We start from the raw sequence: 20,654 nt of genomic DNA, 5'->3' as shown, positions 1-20,654 counted from the left end.
CCCCCACTCCCACTATCGGTGGCCGGCGGCGAGCCGCCTCGCCGCGTGCGGTCACAACCTGCCCCCACCTCTTGAACCCGCCCACACTAATCACACGACCTCACCGCGACACCCCCGCCGCCAACCCCGCCCATCCTGTTGTCCCCTGCCGCACCGCCCTCAACCCGCCACCGCCGCCGTGTCACGGCCGCCTCCCCTCGAACCTCCGTCTAAAAAAACTATGGTAATGATATTTTTCTATGTAACTAAATGTTCCACGTTGTTGTTGTTGTTCTTCTTCTTTAAAATGTTTCGTGCAAATCATGCGGTTGATTCATAGTCTTGCACATGATGATTTGACTATTCATTTGGCATCTTTTTTTTTCTTTCCATCTGTTGCGGATGTATGCTGTGACAGCACATAAGTGTGTACATGTAAGATCGAGAGAAGTTTAGTCTCTGACACATCAAATTTTGGATATCAATTAGAAGGACTAAATACGAGATAATTATAAAACTAATTGCATAAGCCGTGACTAATTCGCGAGATGAATTTATTAAGCCTAATTATTCCATGATTAACATATGTTTACTGTAACATCATATTCGCTAATCATGGACTAATTAGACTTAATAGATTCATCTCATGAACTAGTCACGACTTATGCAATTAGTTTTGTAATTAGTCTATATTCAATACGTCAAATTAATACCAAAACATCCGATGTGACAGAAAAAGTTCTGTCACATAGGATAGCTATGATCACAGAGGATAGTCTTGTTTATAGACCTGAGTTATAATGATCCCACCTCCTAAAGTTTAGTCCATGTTATATCGGATGTTGGACACTAATTTAGAGTATTAAATATAGATTAATTACAAAACTAATTACACAGATTGAGACTAATTTGCGAGACGAATCTATTAAGACTAATTAATCCATGATTTGACATCGTGGTGCTACAGTAAACATACGCTAATGATAGATTAATTAGGCTTAATAAATTCATATTAATATCCGAACACCCAATATAACATCCGATACCTCTTTGGTCGCTAGATCAAACACCCGTCTTGTGAGGATGTCGCGATTCATTTCTTTTCGTATTTGACTTCCACCTAGCACTAGCAGTTGTATATGAGTGAGGACAAAATAGCTTTTTTATACCAAAACAAGAAAAAAAGGTAAATGACACGATTTTTGTTTGATGAAAAAAATAATACAAGCAAATGCTCTACCACTGAGCTATGGACCCATGATACAGTATTGTAACCGAGATCCCCTTAATATTCGTATAGATAGCTTTGCAAATGCAACTTAACACAAGACAGATAAAGCACTCCATGACCCCATCGTGCTGAGCAGGCCATGCATGACACAACATCGAACCAAAACTCCAAATCTATTCTATTTCTCAGCTACAGTGGTGGCGCTGCCGTTGGGGATGGATGGCTGCAGCAAGAACTCTAGGAGGACGCGGTTGAAGAGCTTGGGTTCCTCCTGCGACGGCAGGTGCCCTGAGTTGGGGATCACCTTCACCGTAGCCTTCTCCCCGAGCTTCCTGCAAGTGTGCATTCTAGTTAATTAATCTTACTATTCATTTCATCATCTCACTTAGTCAGCCAGCCGTGAAGTCACTCAAAAAGTTTGAATGAAGAACAAGTTCTAAAGGTGGAGCACTAGCCCATGCATTACTGGGGAAAAAATATTACTACTCAAAGTAGAATAGAAATTGAGAAACTTACTCTTTCACTTTGTATGCTTTCTCCAGAGGGAAGATCTGGTCGAACTCTCCCCAGATGATCAACATCTCCTGCTTAATGTTTAATTGTATAAGCAAAGTGTCTAATTGCCCTGAGTAGTTAGTGATGCGACTAGATTCTTTGTTGCTTTGGCCTAGAACCATGTTTAACTTCTATGTATGTATTATGTAATGAACTAAAATAGTGGCATATAACCGTTGGTTGTTTTAGTTTTGCACTCTTTTTATTTCAAATTGTAAGTCATTTTTGTTTTCTAGATATATAACTTTTATTATGTACTTAGACATAATATATATCTAGATGCGTAACCAAAGCAATGTACCTAAAAAAAAGTCGGAACAACTCACAATTTGGAATGAGGGGAGTACTATGTTAATCTTCTCTGACTTTGAAACATCAAAACACATTTCATGATGACTTTATAAACTAATTTGACGTTGCAGATTTTGTTGTATTTTTCTTTAAACGTGATTTTAAGTTGGAGAAATTTCACTTTGACTTCGGATGGAACTAAATGGACCTACATTCTGGAACCAAGTTTTGGTTATCCACTTTCTTTTCTAATAATTAATGATTGGGTATCCACTTAACGTTGCTATGTTGTTATGGAAGTTATGTGTGAACTCTTGTGCTTAAGTTAATCTTCTCTGACTTTGAAACATCAAAACACATTTCATGATGAATTTATTAAAACTAATTTGACGTTGCAGATTTTGTTGTATTTTTCTTTAAACAGTGATTTTAAGTTGGAGAAATTTCACTTTGACTTCGGATGGAACTAAATGGACCTACATTCTGGAACCAAGTTTTGGTTATCCACTTTCTCTTCTAATAATTAATGATTGGGTATCCACTTAACGTTGCTATGTTGTTATGGAAGTTATGTGTGAACTCTTGTGCTTATGGTGTTGCATTAAGGATTAATGTAGAATTGTAGATCATACCTGAGGCAGAGGAGTAAGCTGGGAGCCTTCCGCGGTGGTCATCCCTTTGATGAGCTCAATCTTCTCCTGTCTCTGCCCCTCCAAGGACTTCTGTATGTAGAAATGCAATGTTATTTGCAGAGTATACAATAGTTTGCTTCATTTCAGCTATGTGGAAAAATAAACTTGATCTTTTGTTCTTCTCTACAAAATTAGCAATGACCAATGAGAGTAATTGATGTATGAGTTAGATGTACGAGCCAACCCTAAACTTGTATATATGGTGCATCACTTAGATCCACGAACCTTGAAAATACATATTTGGATCACTAAACTTGCTATATGGTGCATCGTAGGTCCATACTAACCATGTTCGTATTTTATTTGATGTGGCCACCATAAGTCAATACATTTTAAGTGTATTGCTTAACAAGTTTAGCAATCTAAAAACATATTTTAAAAAATTATGGATATAAGTGACGACATCCCGTGACAAGTTTAGTAATCGCTTATACATTTAGCTCTTTATTAAGGCTAGAAAATGCAGCAAGTGGAGTAAAGTGCAAAAGAGACCGATTATTTTTTATATAGGCAGGCTTTACCCTAGTACTCTCAAATCATCATGAGTCTATACGTGGTAGTAACGGAGGCGTTTTTTTTTTTTTTTTTGCCCCTAAGCGCACATGCTCCCACCACATCCACTACACAATGCGTATGTGGATATGTGCACATTGGGAGAGAGACAATGTGCACACATCCCCATGGGTATTGTACGGTGGATGTGGTGGGAGCATGCCCCTTTAGGGGCACATTTAATTTTATCGTAACTGTGAAGCAGCAGAGCAATAGTATTATTTGCTATGGAGGGATGAAGAATAAGTATTTTAAGAAGAAAATGAGGCCTTTTTCCCCGAAGAAACACGGTTGTTGGATGTTAGGCTATTAATCACCTTAATTGAGTTATTAACAGTACATATGCCTCAATATCTGGACCAAAAACGACTTTGGCACCGGCACCGGCCTTCAATCAATTTCTGTAACGGTGGGTATATGGTGGACGTGCGTGCTTACGTACCCGGAGGAGGTCACGGGCGATGCACTCGGGCAGGTACATGGGCGGGCGGTTGAAGGAGAGCGCCGTCAGCCGCCGCATCATCTTGGTGTCCGCGGGCACCATCAGCTCCGTCACCTCCTCCACGCCGCCCCTCACCGCCAGGGCGCGGTCGTCCTCGGGGCCCTTGGTCACGTCGGAGTCGCAGAGCACCACCTTCCCCAGCGCCACGCCGGCGCCGAGGCCGCCGCGCTGCTGGTGCTGCAGCGCGCTGGGCCAGGTGGTAGGCGACGATCCCGCCGTAGCTGGCGCCCACCACGTGCACCGGGCGGCCGACCCCGAGGCCCGGGAGGTGCTGGTGCCCATGCCCGGCGAGGAGCGCGGCGACGGCGGCGGCCTGGGAGGCCTCGGAGCGCGCCGGGGAACGCGTGCGGGACGCGCCGAAGAAGAGCAGGGTGGGGACCACCAGGTCGAAGTGGCGGGAGAGCGGGCCCACCTGCGCCGCCCACTGCCACGTGGGGCCCGGCCCGAAGCCGTGGACGAGGACCACCACCGGCCGCTTCTTCTCCGCGGTCGTCGTCGAATTCGGAGTCGGTGGTGGCAGCAGGAGCGAGCGGTGGGCCCAGAAGTGGACGGTGGTGTCGGCGTCGGCGTCGACGACGGCGGAGCCTGGGCGGAGGCCGGCGGAGGTGAACGCGCGCCGGAACACCGCGTCGAGCAGGGACACCACGCCGAACCCCATTGTTAGTTGCGATGATCGTTGTGAGACTGATACGCGCGTGATATGTATTATATAGTACAAATTACAGAACAATTTCCTTGTTCTGGTGCAGTATTAGTTGGAGCAGGTAAGTAGTAGTTGGTGTTTTTATGGTTTTCTAGGACTCTAGTCTGACAAGTCTGGTTTGACAAGTTTGAATGATACATGCAGCATGCTACATTTTCAGCAAAAATACAGGTGTGAACGGTGATCACCTAAGTATGCAACTGCATTGTTTACTTCAGTTCCGCTTTGTGTGTGCGCAATGTTGTCAAAGTAGAATAGAAACTCGATGGATTCATGGATCGTTGTAAGCATCCTAAAGTTCAAACCGAAAAGATGATTGCTCCGTTTGTTCACCTAAAGTCGAATGCTTCGTTTGTTCACCTAACGTCGCTATGTTCAAACCAAAGTATGTTCGTTGCTGAAGGAAATGCCACTCTGTTTTCTTCTTTGGTCCGCCATTTTCTGTTATGTGGCAGGTGCGTGTTTTTTTCTCTCTCCAAATCACATTACGTTCGCACTCATACATGTACGTATACTTACACCTACGAACGCGTACACACACCATACTTTTATGAGCAGTTTTGAAAATTAAGACTAAGAAGACAGATGTCGAGATTAACAAAGCCATCACAAATGTCTTGCTATTGTCGCCAACCACTAAAAGTATTGACCCAGTCTGTATTTTGGTGGAGAGAAAGGATAACCTCAACGGACGTTAGTTCGTGATCCTAGGTTTTAAGCCCTACTATAATAGTCATGACAAAAACTGATTTTTAGAGTCAGTTATTCCACCCGTCTCTAATCAAGGTCTCTAAAAATAGATTCTTTGTAGCGAACGGAGCAAGAATCGACTTCAGTCGTCAGATTACAAAGCTCATTCCGTACCACATTCCACACTGACAGACCATGCATATTCTCTTGTTAATAGCAATGTGGTCATTCGGGCCTCAAGAAATAGGTGAACATGTTCAAGTTTATTCTAAGTCAAATATGTTAAATTTCATCAAATTCATAGAGAAGAATATTAATATCTACCACAGTCAAAAGAGGTACTTCCTTCGTTCCAAACTATAAGACATGCTGATGTTTCTAGATACATTACTTTAAGTATGTATCTACGTAGAGTGTGTTTGTTTGAGCTATGACTTCTAAAAAAAGATGTTGTGAGTTGTGGCCTGTCCCAAAATTGTGTGTTGTGAGCAGCGGAAAAGTTATCAGCCGTATAAAATCTACCCCTTATCCTCTGTCGTCCTTGAAACAACTCTCTATTTTCACCATTTAAAGCAGAAAGCCAAAAGTCAAAAAGCAGGATTCAATGTGCTTTTCAAAATTGTACTATATGCAAAAACAACTATTTCTGAGAAAGCAGTTTCTGGTTTCTATTCCTTCGTTGTCTTTTAGCTTTTTGGAAGCAAAAGCAGCTCTCTAGAAGTCCAATAAAAACTAGTCATAGTATTTTTTTATTGGGTATAACTTTGAACTGCATACAACCCACACACTCCACACTCACACACGCAAAGAAGAGATTCGGGAAGCGACGTCGCATCCAGTGCACGGAAACGCGTAGTACCACCGAACGCGGACGCGTGCGTGTACCCTGAAATTTCTGAAAAAAATTCAGAAAAATATGCGATCACTAGGGTTCAAAGCGTCCCACTGGACAGGCCTACCACTAGACCACTGTCCCATTCGCAAAACAACCATAGTATTATTAGTATTATATATATGTATATAATAAAAACTAGACCTTGTATTTCCAGAAAGAGAGAGTAACTACGACCTGACCCACCTGTGGACCTGCCTATGTCTTTTTTTTTTATACCTGACCTGACCTGCCTATGTCGTGCACAGTCCTTCAGTTGATCGTTTGCGTGAGGAATCTCTAGCGGATGGCGTAATAACTCGTAAAAAAGTTCTTCCTTATGAACAAAGTTACCATGATGTCTTTACCAAAATGAAAAAAAAATGGCAATGTCTGTAAAACATTACAAGGTCTTTCGGCTAGGCCGAGTCTCTAGCCCATCGGGTCAAACAAGCCCTAAAAGGCCCAATAGTGTTGGTACGTGAACCCTTCTTAAGTGCAGCTATGTTGTTCCCCTCAAAAAAAAGTGGAGCTATTGTGATATGATATAAATCCAGAGCATTCATCCGCTTGCAAAATGGGGGAAAATATTTTTGGTACAAAAAATATGGTTGCACCCTTTATCCTTACACCTCGCTAGATACAACAATCTGCATTGCCTCTGTATTTAAAACCTGCTTGGAGAAGCCAAAAAGAGAAATAAAATGAAATAAAATAAAAGGCCGCATCTCCACTCCGCAAAGAAGAACGCCGAAAACATGCGCAGCTGCAGGATATATAATGGATAATAACAAGAAGAAGCCGAGCTATTTGGCGCCGACGCTGCCGTTGGATGTAGAAGCAGAAGGGTGCAGCAGGAAGTCGAGGAGGATTCGATTGAAGAGCTTGGGGTCTTCCTGCTGCGGCAAGTGCCCAGTCTTGGGGATCACCTTCACCGTCGCCTTCTCCCCGAGCTTCCTGCACATTCATACATGCCAGTTCAGTTGTGACCCAAACGTTCAGAAGCGGCGAGAGTACTTAGTACTGACTGACTGGTTGCTGAAGAAATGGACGACTGAAATTCAGCTGTAAGTAGCAGCAACTTACTCTTTCACCTTGTGTGCCTTGTCGACTGGGAAGATCTGGTCGAACTCTCCCCAGATGATGAGCACCTCCTGCAGTTAATTTTGAGATCGATCCATTTGTATGATGATGCCCTTGTGTTCATAATACATATGTAGTTGGTGGATCCGCCCCTGGATCGGTGTGCATGTTCTGATGTTCAGTGGTGAGTGGTTTCATTTGACAGTACCTGAGGCAGCGGAGCAAGCTCGAAGCCTTCTCCGGTGGTGATCCCTTTGATGAGCGCTATCTTCTCCTCCCTCTTGTCCGCGAAGTATTTCTGCATATATGTATATACATATGCGCAGTGGTTTGAATCCGGAAGTTTTTCATTATATAAAAAATACTATTTATACGCAGACAGCGTCATTGGATTGTTTGACGCATTTCAGTAAAAGAGTCTTTCTTGCTATCTGAAAACTAAGGGATATAGTAATCCAATACTACTATTTTTCTCCTCTCGGAAATTAGTTACCAGCACTAGTCTACATGACGCCGTGCTTGCGTCATTCTGGCGAACTACTGGAATTCTTTACGCGAACGCGAGAAGGCATGATTGAGCATCTGAGCTGTCGGTGGTTGTTGCGGATGTGGATTCGCCGCCAAATCTTTGCTTTTGCTTCTTATATTACTATTACCAAAGTTGGGGGCAGTTTAGCTAGTAGAAAACTAATGAGTAAGTAACAAACATTAGTTTTTCTTTTTATTTGAGAATCAAGTAACAACATTAGTATTAGTGTCGGCTATTGACATTAGGGATAGCCAAAGCAAGAAAGTTAGCGCCCTCCACTAACTTCCCCGGATGGAGCAAGACGTATTATAGGGTCTCGCCTGACCCCTTGGGTGCGGGCTCCGTCTCGCCCGACCTTGAGACCGCGGGGGGTCTCACCCAAGGCCAGAGACTCCGTCTCGTCCGACCACAAGGCCGCAGACTCCGTGTCGCCCGACCCCGGGGCCGCGGGCTCCACCTCGCCCGACCCAAGGCCGCGGGGTCTCGCCCAAGGCCATGGGCTCCGCCGAGGCCGCGGGCTCCGTCTCGCCCGATGGTGACCCATACCGCCGTCAACCACTCTAAGTCCAAGCGTATGGGTCTGGGTCCAAACTCTGACACCATGGAAGAAACTGACACGACTTGATATAACCCGAGGCCATGACGGGCCATATCCGAGGATTCATATCAAGAACAGTGTCGGGCGTGCCGGTGCCGTTCTGCCTAACCATCGTACGAACGCTGACAGGCGTGTCAATTCACCACGATGTCCGCCGGGACGGAATGGAACGCCATGACCGGCGGATGACGCTTGCGTATGGCGACAGTGACGGACAGGGCCGCGACGTAAAGCCGTCCCTGTTGACGTCTACATGATCGACGGGACCTGCATGAAGGAGAAGAAGAACCTGGTGACCCTGAAAGTCTTCTTCTCTCTCGTTTTTCTCCTTTTCCTCCGCTGTAACCCGTGTTTTCTCTTGGTCTATAAAAGAAAAGCAGGGCACCCCATAAAGGGGATCAATCCAGATCCGCACAGAACCGAACCACAAGATAAAAACACAAGAGCACTACATGTACACACGGCTGAGCAGCAATCGAGCTCTCAGCACCCATTCACTCCTTTCACCAGAGACTTGAAATTCTTTCCCTGTTTCGCTCGTTTGTAACCCCTACTGCAAACCTAAGTGCCGGTAATATAAGCAGCAATAAACAAACTGGACGTAGGGAGTATAAACCCTTTATCCTCCGAGCATACTATCCGAGACAGACGCGGTCAAAAACACCAACAACTAGTTTATAACTTTATTATATTAGCCTGGCCCCCGAACCCAACAAGGCTAATAGTATTTTTTGTGGGCTCTATCGGTCTACGAGACGCGAATTTGTTGACGGGACGGCCACCTGTAACTGAGTACGTACCCGGAGCATGTCGCGGAGGAGGCACTCGGGGACGTACTTGATCGGGCGGTGGGCGCAGATCGCCATGAGCCGGCGCAGCACCCGGGTGTCGGCGGGCGCCAGCAGCTCCGCCACGTCCGCCACGCCGCTCCTTGCCGCCAGCGTGCGGTCGTCGTCGGCGCCCTTGCACGCGTCCGAGTCGCACAGCGCCACCTTGCCGACGCGGACGCCGCCGCCGCCGCCTCCTTCGCCTTGCTGCTTCTCTAGCTCCCGGGCGAGGTGGTACGCCACGAGGCCGCCGTAGCTGGTGCCCACAACGTGCACGGTCCGGCCGGCGCCGAGGCCGGGGAGGTGCTGGCCCGAGAGGAGCGCGGCGAGCACGGCAGCCTGGAAGGCGTCGGACCGCGCGGGGGCGCGCGTGGCGGACGCGCCGAAGAAGAGCAGCGTCGGCACCACCAGGTGGAAGTGGCGCGACAAGGGTCCCGCCTGCGACGCCCACTGCCACGTCGGGTCCGGGCCGAACCCGTGGATCAGCACCACCACCGGAGGCCGCTGCTCGGAGTCGGAGTCGGAGGGTGGCTGGAGGAGGGAGGGGTGGGCCCAGTAGTGAATGGTGGTGTCGTCGTCGGCGTCCACCGTGGCGGAGCCTGGGCGGAGGCCCGCCGAGGTGAACATGCGGCGGAACACCGCGTCGAGCAGGGACACCACGCCGAAGCCCATTGCTCCCTGGACCTCACCTGCCTCGGTTTCTGGTCACGGCACAGTCGTCTTCTCTCTAAGAGCAAGTATAATAACAGTACGCATGCAGAGTGAATGCAGGAGAGAGGAGAGGAGAGGAGAGGAGAGAAGAGAAGTAACTTTAATTTTGACATAAGTATCGAGAAACTCTACTAGAGAGATAAGTGAATTATATATTATTATTGAAAAACTAACTATTATATAGATGGATCGAGAAATAGGCTATAAAAATCGTTGCAGTTAGCAGCCGGCTATATCGCAACCATTCTTTTGCGTTGCAGGTGGTCCATTTATTTTTTTGTTGGTGATCAAATCATTTTTCTGGTCATGATTAAAGGAACCCGGCCGATCCAACTTTCACTATAGCGGGCTGCGGGCCTGGTGTCCCACCTGTCATCGGCCAAACATATGTACAATGTCTACGATTTGCAGCACCAAGAACCATGTAAAAGTGACATAAAAGCTTCTAGAAGGTCTCGTCGTGGGCCCGATGGATGCTCTAGCGGCATGGGTTTCTAGAATGTGTCGGTCAGTTGTTGGGTTGTGGAAAGTGAAGTGAGGTGGAGTGGTGTGTCACACCCACTGTGGTCCTTGGGTCACCACCTACTACTGCGTGGTTGGTGAAGGTACTCTAATACAGTGTATGAAGTCAAATCATTGTGACTTTGCTAACTTTTATTCAAACAAATACTGAAGGATCTATGATACTAAATCAGTATTCGTCAGATATTTGACGTTATAAATATCGCACTCTTTTTAAACTAACTAACTAATTTTTAGAAACTAGAATTCGCATATTTTTCAGCATGGAAGTCTAATGTAGCCTACGTGTGCGCGGGCTTATGGGTGGGTGGGTGACTGGGTGGATCATTGTCCCCAAAAAAACTCAAAGGGTGTTTGGATTTATGGTTGCACTCGGCCACACCCACCGAGGCGGCTGCCATACTTTTGTGGCAGTGATATTCGACGCCACACCTGTAGCAGAAATTCACTCTGCGAAAATTTGTGGCTGCCAAAAATGAATAGCTATGGCAGAGTGGCCCTTAGTGTGGCGGTGGCGCGAGGTAGCCGAATATCAAACGCGCCCTCATAATTTTTTTCTAGCTAAGGTGAATCTGTATGAGCAACTCTACAGGCCCCTACTTGAACCCTCATAGCTAAATTGGGTGCCCAGACAAAAAACACAGCTCCGGCAGGACCCCTACTAGAGCTCCCAAATTTAGTTAGCCACCCAAATCCTCCCTCTACACCCATTCCTATGGGCTCAGCTTCATACCACCATCCTATAGGTACGACGATTTTCTCTCCCCCGCACTGCCAACGCCCGACTCCTCGGTGCTCTTCGATGGATCTCTAGATCCTGAACCATGGCGCCGATCATCCCCAACTTCCATCGCTTCTCCCCAACCCCCGAGGAAACCGCCAGATGTCACTGTATGCTCCTCCCCAACCCCCAGGCTGCCGGCGGGCGAATCTGCGGGCGACCTCCTCCCCAGGCTGCTGCTCCGCCGTGTGGGCTCGTCTAGTGCGCACCACCTGCATTCCTTCCCGCGTGTCCTGGCCTTTGTGTTGAGGATGAGGGGAACAAAGGTTTGATCCAATGACGAGAGGGTCCCCTGTGTCATTTTCTGCTGATATGAATTTGTGAGCCTTTACTTGGGTGGTGCTCCTAGAGTGAAAGCAAAATGTTGGGTCAACAAATGTAGAGCATCTAAATTAGAAGTAGAGACCCTGATTTGGGTGTCGACCCTGATTTGGGTGTCTCTGTTAGAGTTGCTCTAACTCCATCATATCTGTGACATGAGCGGCGGCCTGGATTGCACAGGGCCAAAACACGTGCCCGTTTAAACAGGCGGTAAAACTAACTTTTTTATCAATAAATGGCACAATTTCATTCCTGTTCGTTAAAAAAAAAATTTGTGACATGAATCCAAAACACCAGACTTTAAAGAAAGCAATGCCTCATCATTTATTTCACATATTGCTAATTACAACAATGTGCATTGCCTCCATTTCCAAATCAGCTGGATAGAAAACGAAGAGGCGGAATAAAACCCAGCTAGCTCCAGAGAACGCAACAGCAAGCTCGTGCCACGTGGGATAGGACAGGGGAAGTGGAGAAGCAAGAACCCGAGCTACTTGGCGGCAGCGCTGCCATTGGAGGTGGAAGAAGGCTGCAGCAGGAAGTCGAGGAGGACGCGGTTGAAGCGCTTGATGTCCTGTTGCTGCGGCAGGTGTCCCGTGGCCGGGATCACCTTCACCGTCGCCTTCTCCCCGAGCTTCCTGCATATACTTACACACGGGTTAATTAAGCCATGCGATTACTGAAGATTAGTTGGACTGAAATCAGAAGTAGGAACAGCATAAAACTTACTCTCTCATCTTGTGTGCTTTCTCGACCGGGTAAATCTGGTCGAACTCGCCCCAGATGATCAGCACCTCCTGCAGTCATTGAGATGTGTACATGTATGAGTACTTTTCTTGTTTCGGAGCACGAGGAAATTTAGCGAGATCGATCTACCTGAGGTAGAGGAGTCAGCTCGAAGCCTTCCCTGGCGGTGATCCCTTTGATTAGCGCCATCTTCTCCTCCCTGTTGTCTGCAAAGTGTTTCTACATACACAGATATGTATATCATTTGGTGGCATTTCAACAAAAGAGAGTTTACTTTTGATGCTATGTGAAACCTAATACTAGTATAATACATCCTTAATCGTAAAATGTAGGTAGTTCAGTTTTGCTATAAGCTAAATTTCTCTAATTTTAACCTAAATTATATAAAATGCACCACATGTTTATGTCATCGTTAATTTTATTAAACTTATCATGTATGTGTCACATTTTTTTTGCGCAATGATAATATATTTTCTGTAAACTCGAACGAAGTTAACAATGCGCTCAACCTAGAACAACTAAAACGAACTGCTCCTAAATTTATTAGGGATGGTAGTAACTAAAAACTGAAAAAAGAGTGCATGCATGACATGATGACAGTGATGCTTTACGCGAGATGGTTGAGCTTGAGCTGTCGGACGAAATACTTCAGATATATATAATGTAGCCTGGGCCTCAGCCCACCAAACCTCGGCCACGACCATTAATTTGTGATGGCCTTCACTCTTTGATGGGCCAAATTCGTGATGGAGTACGCATACATGCCCGGAAGAGGGTTTCCTTTTAAAAAATAACGTACCCGGAAGAGGTCGCGGAGGAAGCACCCGGGGATGTGCTTGAACGGGCGGTAGGCGCTCATCATCCACCTCCGTCGCACGGCCCGGGTGTCGCCGGGCGCCAGCAGCTCCGCCACGTCCGCCGCGCCGCTCCTGGCCGCCAGCGCGCGGTCGTCCTCGGAGCCCCAGCACGCGTCCGCGTCGCACAGCGTCACCTTCCCGACGCGGACGCCGCCGCCCTGCTGGCCTTGCTGCTGCTCCAGCTCCCGGGCGAGGTGGTACGCCACGAGGCCGCCGTAGTTGGCGCCCACCAGGTGCACGGTCCTGCTGGCGCCGAGCCCCGGGACGTGGCCGCCCGTGAGGAGCGCCGCGAGCGCGGCGGCCTGGAAGGCGTCGGACCGCGCGGGCGCGCGCGTGGCGGACGCGCCGAAGAAGAGCAGCGCCGGCACCAGCAGGTCGAAGTGGCGCGACAGCGGGCCCGCCTGTGCCGCCCACTGCCACGTCGGGTCCGGGCCGAACCCGTGGATCAGCACCACCACCGGCCGCGGCTGCTGCTGGTCTGACGGCTGGAGGAGGAGGGAGGGGTGCGCCCAGAAGTGGATGGTGGTGTCGGCGTCGACGGCGGCGGAGCCGGGGCGGAGGCCGGCGGAGGTGAACGCGCGGCGGAAGAAGGCGTCGAGGAGGGACACCATGTCGAACCCCATAGCTCTCTGGACCTGCCTGGCTGCCTCGATCACTGTTGACGGCAGAGTCTTCTCTTCTCTACTCTGCAAGCCTCTCGAGTCTCGAGTCTCGAGTCTCGATCAGCTGGACTTGTTAACTTTGGTCTACTAGCCGGAGCAGAGCAAACCTTGTATTCTCCTCAGCTTTTCTTTGGCAGGTGCTTCATCTTCTTGTTGGTATTTCTTTTTCTGGTGATGTGATGATTAAAGGAACCCCACTGAAAATTTTCCTATATCCAAATTGTACTACAGCGACCGTGTCCACCTGTCAGCGGCCCAACATCAGCATCAAGAGTTATGGAAAGTGCCATAAAGCTTGTAGCAGGTCTCGTTGTGGGCCCAGGGGATGCTCTGCTACTGCTAGCCATGGTTTTATAGAAGGGTTTGCTTTTGCTTGACAGTTCGTTAGGACGTCAATTACATGGTGAGGCAAATTTAAATTGGGAGTTAAGTGAAGGTGGAATGGAGTGGAGTGTCACCCACTTCTAATCCTATATATGGTCGCCATCGTCACCTACCACCACCACCCGGTTGGCGAATGGTAGGATCGCACCGCTAAATCTAAATTAGCGGTCAAACGGTTCGGTGGTCGTGGTATCCCATCCGTCAGGTCCATTTGATTTTCTTACTCTTTTTTCTCATCTTATTTTATTTTTCCTTCTTTTTTCTATATTGATCTCCCATTTTTTTTTGCGGATGATCTACCCATTTTTCTTCTCAGAGGGAGAAGTTTCTAAATAAAAATATGAAAAAATTATGCTGGATAAGTTATACATAATTTCCTTGAAAGACATTGAACAACAAAAAATCTTATGCATAAGATACATTATCCGTAAAACTTATTATATAAATTATAAAAGTTTAGTTAAAAATCTATGTTAAAGAAATTGTTACGATAAAGTTTTCCTCTGACAGTTACGAACAAGAATTGAGCTGCAACGGTCATGTAGAAAACCTATTATAATAAGTTTCTTATAAAATTACGCAAAAAACTATATTGACAAAGTAATGGTAAGAAGGGAAAGTCATAAAGGTTGTTTGATGGATTTTTTGTTTTTGTTGAAGGGAAATGGATTCTACTAATAAGGTAGCACAATTATATCCCTATTTACATGCAAGCCTCTGGATGTAAAGAAACATACGCTAGATATCCAGAGCTCCCTAATAACAATCTTCAATTCTAAACCACGTTGACGACTATGTAATTCCAACACGTTGGAACTTAGTAACGCCAACGGCAACCAAAGGAGCATGACCCTCCAATCATCTTTAATGTCAGGCACCAAAACTTAGAGATGCCACATGATCTAACATGGCGGGAACCTCATCGGGAAGTTGGCGTTGTGCGACTCGGAAGCATGCTGGGGCACCGAGGACGACCGCGCACTGGCAGCTAGGAGCGGCGCGGCGGAGGTGGAACAAGTGAAGCTGCAAAGGAGGACATCGGGGAAAGCTCAATGCCGGTGGATCCAAATTCCATAGGGGCTTTACCTCTTTACCTAAAACTGGGCCTCCTCCTTGATCTCCACAGGAGTTGCGAACTTGCGACTGATCTAGAGGATGCTTTCCTATGGAATATGATTTGGAAGAGGGGAATCAATCCATCTATAGGGTAGCTTGATCTTAACATCGGAAACTCGATTTGGTAGAGGGAGATTCCGATTTGGGTAGTAGAGGGTTAATTTGGCGACGAAGCACATGGGAGGTGCTGTGAGCGACGGTCGAAAAGGAAAGCAGAAGTGCAGGGAGCGGTGTTGGGAAAGGAGAGCTGGAGATGCGAAGGTGATGATACAAGTGGAGAAAGGAACATTGCTGTATTTTTTTTAATAATATAACGTGCTGCTCTTTTGTTTATCTTCACGTGGACCCAAACAACTCTTTCTTTATCAGTACAATGCTCAAGATAGATATTGTTGGCGCCCCTAGATTAGATAGAGCATTTAAATTGTGAAAATCAACTTTCCAATGCGGGTTTCATTTGTATATATGTTTTCTCATTTCAGAAAATATGTACATCTTTTGCACTTTAAATTAAAATTAAAGTAACGGATTTGACAGCAGGCGGATGGCCGCATGTGTCAAGAGATGGATCGGAATAAATCTTCGAGCAGCATGACCTTATGCCATAAGGTGTATGTCCCGTTGTAACACAAGGAAGGCGGGCGGGAGGTGCGGCGGAGCGCAGTCACGGACTCGCGGCGCTATGGTGATTTTTTTTTGAAGAAATTACGATGCCTGAAGAGGAACATATATAAGAGCGGATAACAAGGCATTATGTCCCACCAACAGGGACGTCCTGGAGGGAGCATTACCCTAAAAGAAAACTAGTCACGAACGTCTGATGATTTGTTGGTTTCTAATCTAACAAACAACTTGGTTAACTAGTAGAGCTGTATACGCGGAATCGGAACCTGCATCAAGCGGACCGCACTCGTTCGTTGACAGGCGATCAGCTGCTACAATCAATGAATCGTCTACAGGCAAGGAGCTATCAGAAAAGGTAAAGAAAAGATGATTGGGTTCCCTCAAAAAAAGAAAAGATGTTTGGGAAAAGAGAGAGCTAAAATGGCCAATTTCGGCCCATACGCTGATCCTATTCCTCGGGCAGGCCGGCCCGATGATCCGGTTTCTGGTTAGGCCTAGCTACGAACAGGCCCATTGGAGCCCAACTGACTCCGCCAAGAATGTGAGCCCAGACACCACCCAGTTAATAACGACGCGCAACTAATTAATAGTACTACTAGGGTACGACGAGCTGCTTCTACTGCAGTCTGCAGATATGTGATGACTGATGAGGGGCAGTGCAGATAGACAACAGACAGTGACCTTTATATGCACGTGATTTCCATACCCGCTACGTTCCTAATGGCGAGTTTAATTAGCCGTGGAAAGGACAAGAAACCATAGATTAGAGATTCATCTTCATCAGGGGAGAATTACGCGACGTGTGATGGATGAATTGAGCACGAATACAACGTGAGCTATATAACAGTTACTGTCAGGTGTCAGCAGGCCCGGTCCTGTCAATTTATGGGCCTGGAGCTTGGCCAGAAAGATGGGCCCTTCATTTACGACAACGCGCAAGAATGACACCGGACGCGAAGACGCAGCTATGAAGCGACGAAGAGAGCGGCCGCGGCGGAAGGGAAATCGACACACGCTCCAGTATTTTTTGGCCACATATATGATTTTCTATTGAACCAGAGTATACCAGCTATAGCTTATAGTGTGTACATACCTAGGATTAGGCCCCTTGGCTTCGAGGGCCTGTGCCAGTGCACAGCTCGCACCCCCCCCCAGGGCCGGGCCTGTGTCAGCAGCTATGTAGCTAGTGCACTTTGATCCGTGTCAGCTATGTAGCTATATAACAGTTACTGTCAGGTGAGCCCTACTACTCTACTACTAGCACCCAGTCATCATCATTTTATCCCTTTTGATCGACCAGGGGTCCGGGCCATCGTACGCGTCGTTGTCAATACTCTTGGTCATCGCTCATCAGTCGCCGTTGTTATTAGCCACGCGCGCGTTCATCCAAAATGCAGTGTAACTGGACGAGTCGAGTGTGCTGCGTGTGTGCTTCTATCCAATTCAATAGTCCAACGACGACAGTCCAGTCCAGCTCCAGCAGGGGGTGGTGGATGGATCTTCGCATGGACCTGATGACTGATGAGAGACTTATTGGGTTTTTAAATGTTAATGACCACCTGGATGACTGATCTGTCTGCTACCGCCATGGCTTAGCTACGAGCGCTGCACCTGCAGGAAGGCGGCTATGGCTTAGCTAGCTAGGCTGGACCGAAGACGGATCCGATCCGACATGCGCTGATGATCTGCTGTAAAGCAAGCTAAGGCTAGGGCATGGGCATGGGCATATACGGATAAACACAAGACATTAACCTTGCTGTCTGCAGTCGCACGCTGATAATTAATTTAATCTCTCTCGTGCTGCATGCGCCGTTGTGCGCTAGCTTAGCTTTACTAGTTCTTTTCCTGCAGCTGCCATCAGTCATGCACCATCCGTGGTCGCGCCGACGATCGACGACGATTCCATGGCCGCTAGTTGGCTGCTGGATCCTGCTGGTCTGCTGGACTCGCATGTTTAACTCGGTGTCTCTGTCTGCCTCATATTCATGCTGCATGCCTAGTGCTAGTAGTATGCTAAGAGCAACTGCAAGAGCTCGTCTAAAACTAATAGCCAAATTCCTTAGTTTAGCCATTTTGTGTAAAATAGAAAAGAAAAAGAGAGGAGTCTACAACGGTCTAGCTATTTTGCTTCTTTCTCACGGACAATATACCTGCCATCCAAATCTCAACTGATCCTGGTTCCTAGCGCTCGCGGACTGCTTCTTTCTCACGACTCGCAAGAATAGGACTCCCGTGGATAGCAAGAAATCCGAGATAGATGGCTTCTTATTTGGATTACTGCATACAAAACCTGTTGGACCCTGTTTTTGCAAAAAAAAAAAAACCCTAAAATTTTACTCTAGACAAATATACATCATCTCTTGGAGCTCTAACAGCCGTAACTACATTCTAGGTTTGTCTCATTTTTGTTCAACTCTAATTAAGTCCCAATGCTTTCCAATATATATGTGTTTGCTGATTTGCGTGTAGACTGTATAGTTCAACCAGAAATTAAATTAATTCTAGAGTGTGACTCAAGGTAAGCGGAACAATGTTCGTCGGTTGTCAGACGATTGCTAGTTAATTAACAAGCAATCTACATCTGTGGTAAAAAAACTAGCAATCTACATATCCACCAAAAGCTCGTCATAAAAAAACTGTAACACCTCAATACTAAAAAGAATACAATTCAAACGTTCTAAAGTTTGACTAAATTCTAAAAAAGTATCAGTATTTAAAACACAAATAGGTATATGCTATCAAAATATACTTTGAATAAGTTTGACTAAATTCTAAAAAAGTATCAGTATTTAAAACACAAATAGGTATTTTGATATCGTTTGACTGAATTAATTATTTTTTTTATAAATTTGATCGAACTCGAATTGGTTCTACTTGGTACTCAGTATATGTTAAAGTTGTGTTTTTTGGGACGGATCTTGCCCTGCATGCGGCTGCTTATATAGATAAATTGATGCACAAATCTTTTGTGTATTTGAGAAAAAAAAGACAATTGATTGGTCAATTTTTTTTTCCACGCTGACAATTGGCTAGCCTAGTCATCTTTCTTTTGGAGTAACATCACACAGCCCACACGTCATCAAGCATTCCTTGTCCGAAAAAAAAACAGCGAAAATTTCACATAGATAATTCATACAGCCTATGATCGGCGGGAACAAGACTATATATGGTTGTGCTATATGCAATTATTGGCAGTGATCAACAGAGCGAGCTCATCCAATTCGCAGAGTACAGTTGGCTCTCCCACCCGTCCATGGCCCCAGGAACATCCACGAGCAGATCCCCGGGATAATAATCCAGATCATCGAACGAGAGGAAATGGAGCATGTTGCTGTCGCCACAGCCACCGTCGCCGCCGACGCTCGGCTCGCTCTGGTCACCCGCGTTCTGCTGCGTACTAGTAGTGGTCGACGACTGGGGACTCTCGCCACTGCCGCTGCCGGTAGATAACATGCCGCCGCCGGCTCCGTCGAGCATCTGGCACCCGAACACAGGGAACCGCGCCGTGATATGGACAGGCGTAGGCTGAGCCGCCTGCGGCGTAGCATTGGCCGAATCTTCCTTCCCTCTCGCGGCCGCCGGCGCGGGCTCAGCGGTGCTGTCCTTGGCGGTAGCATTGAGGCGCTTCCTGATGCGGGAGTTCCAGTAGTTTTTGATCTCGTTGTCCGTCCTGCCCGGCATCCTCGACGCGATCGTCGACCACCTGTTGCCAAGCGACTGCTGCAAGGAGATGATGGTCTCCTCCTCGCGCTTGGAGATGGGCTCCTTCTTGAGGTCTGGGCGCAGGTAGTTCATCCACCGCAGCCTGCAGCTCTTGCCGCTCCTCCGCAGCCCTGCGCATTCATCAGCATTCAAGAACAGATTACTTAATTGTACTGTATGTATTGTCCAATAACTGAAATGAAATCTAGTTCCCAAGAATTGAATCTTGCCTGCTAGCTGCGCGACGGAGCTCCAGGTGGAGACGCCGTGGTAGGTGATCTGGGCGAAGAGCCGCTCGTCCTCCTCCGGTGACCACAACCCCTTCCTCTCCTTCTCCTTGTTCGCCTCTGGACCATTAGCGCCGGCGTCAGCGTGGATCGGCTTCCGCACCATTGCTACTCTGTCTGGTTACTGCTGCTGTAGGCAAGTATAGAGATTGGCTAGTTGATGCTGCGTGCTGCCTGCTAGTAGTCGTGTGTGTGTGTGACTGCACTGCCTCGGACTGCAGTATATATATAAACATAAATGCACAGACAGGAGGCATATGCTTCTCTGTACATATTCTCCCTGCCTGGGGGAGGTAGCTAGTAGTATAGGATGCATGCGACCAAGTGCAAGTGTACAGCAGATACCAAACCATGGATCCTATTGGTTGTGTGTGAGCGATAGCAGTAGGAGATGGGAAGAACCGGGGAAGAAGAAATTGGAGGAAGAAGGAACAAGAGATAGCGCGGAAGAGTTCTTAGTTTAGGAAATCCGGTTCAGTGTTTACAAATGTCTGATGATTCTCTCTTCCTCACGCCGACTGATATAGTCTTTACAGAGGCTCAGCCTCGTCACACATGCAAGCGCCGAAGAGTTCAAGCCCATTGCTCGCCGAATACTCACGGGTTGGGCTTCCTAGGCATTCTTCCTCTGGGCCGGTTCCTGGGTGCTCCATCTTGCTCTTGGGCCGTGTTACTACGGTGGCTGACATCCCCTCCCCCTTGGAACACTGCTTGCCCCCAAGCAGTGGCGCGTGGATACTCTTGGCGAACAGCTTCAAAGTCTTCCCAAGTAGCCAATGCCGACGGCAGATTGTTCCATTTGACAAGGACTTGAGGTATAGTAGAAGAACCATGGGC

At 47.2% G+C, this 20,654-nt stretch overlaps 3 protein-coding genes and 1 pseudogene across 5 annotated transcripts; all 4 read right to left on the bottom strand.

Moving 5' to 3' along the window:
• Positions 1-1,135: 1,135 nt before the first annotated feature.
• Positions 1,136-4,559, bottom strand: LOC136451543 (uncharacterized; annotated as a pseudogene).
• A 2,068-nt stretch (positions 4,560-6,627) lies between these two features.
• LOC136449523 (uncharacterized) lies at positions 6,628-9,866 on the bottom strand. Of its 3 annotated transcripts, none has more exons than XM_066449562.1 (5): positions 9,114-9,866; positions 8,566-8,639; positions 7,358-7,447; positions 7,153-7,220; positions 6,628-7,023 (listed from the first exon to the last, which is right to left on the bottom strand). In XM_066449562.1, the coding sequence occupies exons 1-5, from the start codon at positions 9,773-9,775 to the stop codon at positions 6,703-6,705; spliced, it is 1,215 nt and encodes a 404-aa protein (XP_066305659.1). In that variant the 5' UTR covers positions 9,776-9,866; the 3' UTR covers positions 6,628-6,702. The 3 variants fall into 3 exon arrangements, 2 of the variants coding, with proteins under 2 accessions (XP_066305659.1, XP_066305660.1); XR_010758049.1 differs by having other exon boundaries at positions 6,955-7,023; positions 9,077-9,866; XM_066449563.1 differs by lacking the exon at positions 8,566-8,639 and having other exon boundaries at positions 6,739-7,023; positions 9,077-9,866.
• A 1,793-nt stretch (positions 9,867-11,659) lies between these two features.
• LOC136451542 (uncharacterized) lies at positions 11,660-13,817 on the bottom strand. Its single transcript, XM_066452230.1, has 4 exons — positions 12,985-13,817; positions 12,315-12,404; positions 12,168-12,235; positions 11,660-12,076 (listed from the first exon to the last, which is right to left on the bottom strand). The coding sequence occupies exons 1-4, from the start codon at positions 13,663-13,665 to the stop codon at positions 11,929-11,931; spliced, it is 987 nt and encodes a 328-aa protein (XP_066308327.1). The 5' UTR covers positions 13,666-13,817; the 3' UTR covers positions 11,660-11,928.
• A 5,116-nt stretch (positions 13,818-18,933) lies between these two features.
• LOC136451541 (myb-related protein Hv33-like) lies at positions 18,934-20,036 on the bottom strand. The gene is made up of 2 exons (XM_066452229.1): positions 19,761-20,036; positions 18,934-19,661 (listed from the first exon to the last, which is right to left on the bottom strand). Exons 1-2 carry the CDS (start codon positions 19,921-19,923, stop codon positions 19,027-19,029), a joined length of 798 nt encoding a protein of 265 aa, XP_066308326.1. The 5' UTR covers positions 19,924-20,036; the 3' UTR covers positions 18,934-19,026.
• Between the last annotated feature and the right edge of the window lie 618 nt (positions 20,037-20,654).

This window comes from Miscanthus floridulus, chromosome 5 (genome assembly GCF_019320115.1).
Source record: "Miscanthus floridulus cultivar M001 chromosome 5, ASM1932011v1, whole genome shotgun sequence".
NCBI lineage: Eukaryota > Viridiplantae > Streptophyta > Magnoliopsida > Poales > Poaceae > Miscanthus > Miscanthus floridulus.
Note: the sequence above shows the minus strand (reverse complement) of the source record. Positions and strands in the feature narration are given on the sequence as shown.